The following is a 9,614-nucleotide window of genomic DNA, read 5'->3' as shown; positions in this document are numbered from 1 at the left end:
CTTTTTCGCCTCTCTTGTGAGTACGGGGTGGGACTGTTGATGCCATAAAGTAACTTCAAAAGTTTTTCGATTGCCCTGCACGCTTTAAATCCCTGAAACAGGCCCCTTCACAGAGTGGAGGCCGGAGTCTCTGTGTCTGTCCCTGTGGGCCAGTTTGAAAGTGCAACACACACACACACATATTGCGTGCAAAAAAAATAAAAGTCAAACTTTGAAGGAGTCCTGTCCAGAGACTGAGGAGAGGCGGCGGCAGCAACAACTAACACCCAGCCCCGGAATATTCACATTGTATCTTTCAGCGAGTAATGAAAGTTTATGTAGCAACTGTGAAGAGAAGGGATAATGCGATTGGGGCGGCACATCAGTCACTATTGACGTCTCCACCCCCAGGGAGTTGGCTGAAGACGGATTCCCTTTGATAAGGTCCTGGAAAGTTTATAAATCCTTGACAGGGAGCCGGGCAGGAGATTGGGACAGTTAATTCCCGAGGAGACGGTCAGCAGTGTGGAGGAGGAGTTGTGAGGGGTTGCTGCACTGTGCCCTGCTCTAATGTGCCCTTTGCTTTCCCTTGCTGGCAGCTTGGTGTTGCTACCTCTCTTGCTGGACTTGCCCGCTCGGCTCAGCCCTTTGATGGCCACACTTTAACCGCAGCTCAGTGTGTGTTGTGTTGTGTGCTGGAATAGCCGGGAGGACATTTGCTGCGTGGAATGACTTGAGTGAAACGTAACTTGGTGCCGAGAGAAGCAGCGAAAAGAGAGAGGGCGAACAATCTTTTGGAGGGGACGGCGGAGAAAGAGACTTCAGACACGGGAGAGAGCCAGATGAACACTGCCAGCCGCGAATCACTTCCAGCACGGTGACTGGGTAGTAATATCTGTCTTTTGAGGAAAGAATTCGGCAGTTTGGGAGGTAAAAGATGGATGAATGGTAAGTTGTGTCTGCTGCTGATGGCCCCTCTCCGTCCTTTTGATGTACTCTGACATTCCTTTGAACTGGGAAAGCGGTTTGAACGGCCGCTTTGTGAGCGAATGGAGAGAGACAGGGAGAGTGGGACTGCTTTCCTGCCTCTGGAAAGGGGGGCAAAAATATTTGGCAAGGTGGCCCGCTTTGCCTTTTTTTTCGCTTCTGCTGCTCCGCCACCACCTTCTTCCCTTTGAACTCACGCTGGATGCCCCCAGAGGTTGTTGGGGGGGCAATAAACAGGCGTTCACTCCCAGACCCTGATCACCCAGCAAGATACAAGGGGAGGGGTGGGGGGGGAGAGAGAGTGGTTCTTGCGAATCGATGCAGAAGGTGGAGGAAGCTATTTCTGTTGTAACTCCCGATTTGTGCAATCTCTGCTGAGGTTTTAGCAGCTTTCTGAACACAGAGAAGATGAGATGCTTGTCTCTCCCTTTTTGAAGTTCTTAATCTGATGGTAACCCAGGAGGGGATCCATGGTAATGTTTCACTTTAGGGCAGTTAGCTAGGGTCGCTTTCCACGATTAATTTGAATAATTTACATTTTTGAGACATTTAATATCAATTGCACTGACTCAATGCAATCTCATCGCTAGTTCTGTGGCAAGGAAGATTTGTTTTTTGTTTTTAAAAAGTAAAAGTTTATTTGACTGCCAGACTGAAGTTTTAACCCATGACTACACCCCCCCCCTTGATAATTTAATCTAGGGATTTTTTTTAATTATTGCTTTATCTAAACATCCAACAATCTTTTTTGTAGAAATATGTAAAGGAACTTCTTTCTCCTGGACAAGCCAAGGTGTTTTTAATTTGTGTGGAAAAATGAGAAGCAGCTGTTAGGGGAGAGGGGGGAGCCCTGGGTTTATTGTGGATGATAGAGGGAGGGGTGTAAGTTACAGTAAATACTGTACAGTTGGTTTTATCTGTATAAATCCTAACTCCTCCAACTGATCAGAATCACATCTCCACACAAACAAAAAAAAACTTTGGGCAAGAGTTGTACCGAAAGCCACAACTTTCCTTTTGTGTGTGTGTTTTTTTTATATTTTTCTTCCACATTTCAATAACCTTCAAGACTGGTTTTTGATACTTTTGTTTAGCTTGAAGAGATATCTCGGCTAGAAACACACACACAAAAGATGTGATTGAAAAGCCTTGCTTGCTGTGTGTGTGTGTGTGTGTGGTTTTTTTTCTCTCTCTGCTTCTAGTCCTGTTTGAAGTTGAACGGCTCTGGGTTTCATTAGATCGATATTTCTATTGCAGACAGAAGGCGGCCGTGTGATCCCCTGCTGACTGGAGAGGCGCTTTGCAAAGCCGATTGAAAGAGAAAGCGAGAAGCCGGCCCAGCCACAGCCATGAGCACCGCTCTGATGGTCCCTTGTCTTCCGTACGCCGGCAGCTTCCGAGCAGATGCCCCTCGGCCGCCGGTGCCAGGGGAGGAAGGGGACAGATGCCAGCCCCCCAGCTCCCAGACCACCCGGAAACAAAGCCCCCAGCCCAAAGCTGTCACTTGTAGCCCCAGGAGGGAGGACGACGATCTGGGCGAGCCCGAGGGCAGTGCCTCCCCGGACTCGCCGCTGACCAGGTGGACCAAGTCTCTGCACTCACTACTGGGCGACCAGGATGGAGCCCATCTCTTCCGCACCTTCCTGGAGCGGGAGAAAGGCGTGGACACCCTGGATTTCTGGTTCGCCTGCAATGGCTTCAGGCAGATGGACCTCCGAGACCCCAAGACGCTGAGAGTGGCCAAAGCCATTCACAAGCGCTACGTGGAGAACAGCGCCGTGTCCAGGCAGCTGAAAGCAGCCACCAAATCCTACATCAAAGACAGCATCAAGAAGCAGCAGATTGACTCGGCAATGTTTGACCAGGCCCAGACCGAGATCCAAACCCTGATGGAAGAAAATTCCTACCAGATGTTTCTAACATCAGATATCTATCTCCAGTATGTCAGGACCGGGGGAGAGAATCCTCTTTTTGCCAGCAACAGCGAGCTGGGGAGTATACAAGTGGTTTGTGGTTACTTACCGACGCTGAATGAAGGGGAGGAATGGATGTGCCCAGACCTCGGAGGCAAGAGCTTCCCCCCCGGAGTTGGATTGACTAGCAGAGCACTTCGAGCCACCGATGGCAGCAGTGGCAAATGTTACGGGTAAGCCCCAGGACCTCTTTCTCTTGGTGTTTCCCAGTGTATTGTACTAACCTAATGGGTCCCTAAAGCAGAAATGCATTGATTCGATCTGATTAATGAGGTTGGTCCTAGTGTGACTGTGGACCTGCTGGTACAGGGGTAGAGAAGGGTTAATGCCAAACAGGCAGCCCTCTGATTTCAGTTAACTTTTTAAATTTTCCTCACAGATGACTCATCTGACTCCCATTAAGTCTTCTCTGTAGACATCAAGGATACTTCCCCTGCTTTTAAAGTGGTGGTGAATAGCAGATGACAGGTTGCATGTTTCCTGTCCTCTCAAAGAATTCATTTGTGAGGCTGGTCTTGTGCAAGTTATTGGGACCAAAGTTTGTCTTAAATTACTGAGGTTGAATGACAAGATTGTAAACTTGCAGCTTGTTGCAATGTTCCTCAATTATAGTAAAGATCATCTCAGTAAAAATATAGATCAGGCACTCTGTGTTTCCTTGGAACAGTTTTAACAGCAGACGGCAAGGCTTTCTGTATTTTTTATAATTATGCCCTTGGCTTGCAGGGGGCTGGATTTGGTTACTCGTGTGTTCTCATTTTGGGAAGCATCCGTTTGTATGAATGTGAGCATGTGTGAGAGAGATGGAGAAGACACATTGTGACGGGGTAACTGTCACAGCTTAGACACTGCTGAGGTGCACTGATACCACACACAATGCAGAGAGAGAGATGGGGAGATCCAAGAAAGGTTACTTCTGTGGTATTACATTGAGCTATGAGATAAGAAAGGTCTGGGAAGCATCAAGCAGTTTCCTTGAAGTCATGTAGCAAGTGGTATCTGACAGCTGAAAACACTTTGAATATTGGCCATCTTGTGGAATGTCTTTGCAGAACATCCAGTGGAGGCCACCACCTTTCATTTAAAGTCTGCTCATAGGCAAACTGATGCAAAACAGAGAAGCGATCGACCCATCTGGGTACAATTAACCACAATGTGGTCATGTTTAAAAAAAACATAATCGCAGGAAAACAATTTTAATCAGTTTTCTTAAGATGAGCTGTATTTAAGAGACCTTATTGATTTTATGCTTAAAGTAAAGGAGAATTTAAACTTGTGTAACTTTGAATCGGTGCAGTAATTATGTTCTTCATTGGGTTTACAGTCAGATGTTGGTAATACTGCAAAGGCAGTGTGGAGGGAGTTCTTGTATATTTGAAGGGGGAGGTTTTATTGCAATGCAAATGGATGCAATGTTAAGTAAAGTGGAAGTTTTAGACAACCGCTCAGACACAGCTTTCACTTCCAGATGTGTCAAACCCCTGGAATGGGAGGTTTCCTCGTCTCCAAAGAGGGTGGAGGGAGGTCCTTTACCAAATCAGTTTGAGCTATTTTATTTTAACTACAAAACATGTGGCTATTACTCATTACAAAGTGATAAAGACCAAAAGACTATGGCCTTCTTCATTCAGAAGACTCCAGGGGTGGACAAAGGAACATCAGCAACACTCCTTGACTTGAAGTGATTGATCTGAGACAGTTAAATCTTTCATAAAAGTCTTTCTCTTTTATGTTGTAATTTAGTGTCCATCAGAAGCATGTGGAACTAATTTAGCCCCAAGATTTAAATTCTTTCTTGTCCCTCTTCAGCAGTCTTGCAGTTTCTTTCCCCCCTCCCCTCTTTTTCTCTTCGTTTTCTTTATCTTCTAATTGAAATCACTGACAGAAACTTAGCATGCTTTTAAAGAATGTGATCCCAGCTGTGCTAAATACCTGCTCTTTGAAAGAAGGCCTGCAGCAAAGGTCACTCTGTACTGGGGCCTAAGACTTTAGTCATGCTGTTAACTCCCAACAGTACACTGCAGTAGGCCTCTCACAGAGAAGGGGCCCTTCTATCCCTCTTTCTTTGCTCATATCTTCGTAGTGTTCATGTTCTCTCTCTCTCTCTCTCCCACCACCACCTCCCCAACACAAAATCACTGGTGAAATAGTGGAATGCATCACAGTAGGAGAGAGAAGCCTGTTGTTTGTGAGAGAATTGAGTGGAGCTATTTCAGAGGTCGAAAGTGGGTAAGTCGGTCCAAGTGTAACAAAGGGTTCGGAGCCACTAGAATGAGTGGAAGTGCTGCTAACTATTAGGGCAGCTGTGTTGCTCACTTAAATCAAGCCTGCATGGTCTAATCACAAGAGCACTATGGGGGATGGGAACATGAAAGGCTTTTTTAAAAAAATAGCTAGAACATGCTGGCACATTCCTAAGCCCTAAGTCTTGTGTAAGTGACTCCAGTTATTAAAATCAGCAGACCCCAGGAAAAAAAATGTTGGGCTGTCCTTTGAAACCACAGAATCACAACCATATCATATTCAGAGTTCACTGGTGAGTGAGAGAAACTAAGAGGGACAATCATTGAAAAGACTTGGACAGTTTATTTTGATGTTCCGCATCAATTACATGGAATAAAGTTGGTTGGGGATTTGGAAGTATCTATCTTTGAATGTATTTTAATACATTATTAAGGTTTTATTTTGAGGGGCAGATCCTTACTGCACTTGTACTGCCCACTGCACAGGGTGGGCAGCTGGGACAGTGTTAGGCGGTGCTTCAGGGGAGCATAGTCAGAAAAATTTGACATCGAGCTACTTGAGATATTAGGACAAGTAACCAAGAAGCCTGTTCAAAGTGACAGTGTGCCCAGGTTAAGGAGGTGGAGACACTTGGGGAGGAAACTCCAGAGCTGGGGCTCAGGCAGATGATGGCTGAACGAAAGAAGTGAGGGATACACAAGAGGGCTAACATTGGGAGCAGTGGGGAGATTTCAGGAGCATCTAGATTTGGAGAGGAAATAGACCATGGAGTGATTTGAAAATTTTAAGAGTGAATAATTTGTAAACGTTGACTCAACTGCAGGGTACCAGGTGCCACCATCTGTCATTATGCTTTTATTATTGTGTGAGTGGGGTGATGCATTTCTGTTGTTTGGTCAGTGGCATGGATATTGAGGACATATCTTATTTATATGGTTAATCTGTGAGGTTATCTGGCATTAAATGTGTAGCAAGTTAAATAAGAATTCTGACATCCCTACAATTTCATGCAGTAATAACCCACAGTTGATTAATGGAAGATAATGGTAATCTGTAGTATATTAATGCTTTCATGTACAACAAGTAGCCCCTGTTAAGTGTCACTCTTAGTTCCTGTCACACTATCCCTCTCACTTTGATACTGCCTCCATTGCAAAACAGCAAATACTGTGGCTTATCAGAAGCAACACTACCAGAAATCAGCAAGTCATAGGCTGTGGGTTTAAGTTCCCTGCCAAAGACTCCAAGGTGTGTCCACTGGCAGCAATTGGATTTTTATGCCCTTAAGGACTGGCCAGTTTAAACATGGGACTACTTTCCTGCTGCCTCTGGTCATTAGAAAGCAGGCTATCCTCCAAGGAGCCAAAGCTCAGGAGCATTGATTGTAGAATAAACAGTCATGTATTACACCACCCCTATAAGTACCCTTTCTGAGGGGTGATGTTGGAAGGTGTTGATCAACAGATGGCCTACTTGTACCATTCCATGCCAGTGGTGGTGTAGTGGTAATGTCATCAGACTAGTGATCCAGAGGCCATGGCTGTGGACTACATGAGTTCAAATCCCAGTACAGCAGCTAGTGGAATTTAAATGCAATTAATAATTGAAATCTCATCTCAATAACGATATCCACAAAACCATCATTGTCATAAAAACCTATCATTGGTTCAGTAATGTGAAAACACACAGCTCTACATTGGCCTCCATAGCAAGCTGTACATAAATGATCGACACAAAGTACATACCTGCAAATGTGCAATTACACTGTTTGATGCAATAGGGTCTGGCTTTGCATCGTAACTTATTGTGGATGGTGGCGTGTGTATGTCCTTGTTCGTTCGTTCTCAGGTTGAAATGGCAAGGCCATTTTTGTGACCCACCTGGTTGCCCTTGAGGACATTAAGAGCTAACTCCAGAGACTTGAACACAAAAGTCAGGGCTGGCCCTCCAGTGCCGTACTGAGGTACTGTCTTTTGGTTGAGATGTTAAATTGAGGCTCCACTTGTCCCCTCAGGTGGACTTGAATGATCAAATGCAACATTTTGTACAATAGCAAGGATGTGTTTCCTGATCTCCTGGCCAATATTTATCCTTTAACCAGCATTACAAACAAAAGATCTGGTTGTTACCGCATTCCTGTTTGTGGGGTCTTTCTTTACATTAGTACCTACACTTCACAAAAGTATTAATTGGCTGTAAAGTTATTTTATGGAGGGGGTGGAATTTGAACACTCTGGATTCAGGTACCATCTTAACCAGTGCCTTTCTGTGCTACCTTCGTATGTATATTTTACAAAACAACCATTTATGAGGCCCTGAATCAGGGATTTAATGTCACCCCAGCCTCTCCCAGAATTCTTGCATTTGCTGCACGGACGTCCCATGGACTATTTGCAGTTTCATGGAGAAATTGCAATGTGGGTTCTTGTTGTTGGGCTGGGGGAAGACACGGGAACTTGGCTGTTGTTTGGTGCTCCTGATTCTCCCAAAGGCCATTAGTGCCAAGTGCTCAGAGCAGGAGACGACACCACTGTTAATGCTGATGGGGAAAATTCAGGCTGGAACAGTCAGTTCCAATTGTTTGGATGTAGGGAAAACAAGATAATTTGCATATTGTTCCCAGTTTTGGTGAATTGTTTAGACATTTTGCCTGTGTTCTGTAGTATTTCTTTGTAATAGTGCCTCATCTTGATCCCCAATGCCCACAGATGCCGGTGTCTTACTTTCCAGAGGTTTGAGAGAGCACAGACTAGGGAAAGAGGATGGGTGGGCCAGGGGAAGTGTTATGGACAGTGTGCAGCCTCCTTTGGTTTCCTCTGATCAAGTGCTGAGATGAGAGATGGTGTACTCCATTCTGCTGCAGATTTGTTAGTCTCTTACCAACCCCTGCACCATTAGGTGTTTTGATATTGTCTCTGCATTTTCCTAAGCTGCTGACGCTTGCTAGTTCCATGGTTACAGAAGGCCCTTTCAGAGCTTCCATATTCTTTTTGTCTGGATCCAGACAACAAGTGGTTACTTGTGGAGACCATCACAGTTGAGCCTTGCCTCCCTCGGCCGGCACTTTCAGACAGTCACTGGATTCAGATCAGAAACACAGACCATTCCCTTCCCTCCTTAGGTTTGCAGCACTCAGATCAATGGCAGTGTATGTACCAGCGCTGCACAGTTAAATCACAGACCTAGAATCAAACCTTGGACTTTCTAGACTGTGTGGCACCCTAATAAATCAGGAAAAATGCCCTTTCAAGTTTGTGAATGGATTGACACTTCACTGAAGGATGTTAAGACCAGTTGTACAAATTAATTGTGTCAAATTCTGTCCTTTTCAGATCCTATGGGAGAAATGGGCCTGTTAACCCGTACCATGTCCAAACTGGCTCTGTCTTTGCTCCAGCAAGTAGTGCAAATGACAGTGAAATCTCCAGTGATGTCATGACGGATGATTCAATGTCAATGACAGACAGTAGTGTGTAAGTATCTGGTGTGCTTTAACACTCGGTCCTTCTTTGCTAATTTGCTTTCAAGGATGGGCGGCTTTGAGTCTGGCTGCATTGGGGTTGATGTTCCTTTATCCCTACTCTGTCCAAGTTCAACTTTGACAGTGCACTCTAGAAAATGAATGAATCTGGACCCTCCCAGCCTCTATTCATCTGCTGCTGAAACCCTTATCCATGCTTTTGTCAGATTTGGATCCAAGTATTCACATGGTCCCTTGGTCCATGTCCTTGTCTTCTACCTTTTTGCAAACTTAAATTCATCCAAACCTCTGCAGCCCACGCCTACCTCGTGCTAAACCCTGTTCACTCATTACACCTCTAAAGACTGTCTCAATCCATCAGTGCCCCAACTGTAAATGTTTTATCCTTGTGTTCCATTCCCTCCATGGTCTTCCTCTTCTGTATCTTTGTAACCTCCCACACTCATTCTACAATCATCCAAGATTTCTGCTTTGTTCCAATTCTGGCCATTTGTCTATCCTCAAGTCTCTTTGGTCCACTATTGATGGCTGTGACATCAGCCATCTAAGCTCTGGAATTCTCTCCCTAAGCCCCTCGGCCTCCTTTTTAAAACCCAACTCCCTTTTGAACAAGTTTTTGGTCACCAGTTTTAATGTCTCATTTTGTCTCTGTCCAGTTTTGTCTGATGCCCCTGTGACGTACAGTGGGATATTTTGCAATGTTTATAGTAGTTGCAGTTGTTGTAACTACCACCCAGAGTCTACTAATGTCTAGCATGCTGGTATTTTGACCGTGGTCAGGTTAGATGTCCTGGTGCCATCCAAAATGACAATGTTATCCCCAATTGAAAAAGTAGTACCACTTGAGGTGGGCAGTGTAGAACTCACTGAAACTCCAGTACCTCTCCTCATAGCTGTCCCCAGGGACAGTCTTTGGTCAAGAATGTGCCATGTGATCTTGATGAGGGGCA

General features: G+C 45.1%; 1 protein-coding gene across 2 annotated transcripts in view; it reads left to right on the top strand.

Annotated features, from left to right (window-relative positions):
* Positions 1 to 400: 400 nt before the first annotated feature.
* axin2 (axin 2 (conductin, axil)) overlaps positions 401 to 9,614 on the top strand; it is a 34,200-nt gene continuing 24,986 nt past the window's right edge. The window contains exons 1-3 of one of the 2 annotated variants that reach the window (XM_080209354.1): positions 401 to 864; positions 2,224 to 3,112; positions 8,516 to 8,656. In XM_080209354.1, the coding sequence (XP_080065480.1) occupies positions 2,316 to 3,112; positions 8,516 to 8,656 (938 nt within the window). In that variant the 5' untranslated portion in view covers positions 401 to 864; positions 2,224 to 2,315. Of the gene's footprint in view, positions 928 to 2,223; positions 3,113 to 8,515; positions 8,657 to 9,614 lie in introns of both variants that reach the window. The other variant, XM_080209353.1, reaches the window with a different exon arrangement.

This window comes from Carcharhinus amblyrhynchos, chromosome 21 (genome assembly GCF_965287045.1).
Source record: "Carcharhinus amblyrhynchos chromosome 21, sCarAmb.v2.hapA, whole genome shotgun sequence".
NCBI lineage: Eukaryota > Metazoa > Chordata > Chondrichthyes > Carcharhiniformes > Carcharhinidae > Carcharhinus > Carcharhinus amblyrhynchos.
Note: the sequence above shows the minus strand (reverse complement) of the source record. Positions and strands in the feature narration are given on the sequence as shown.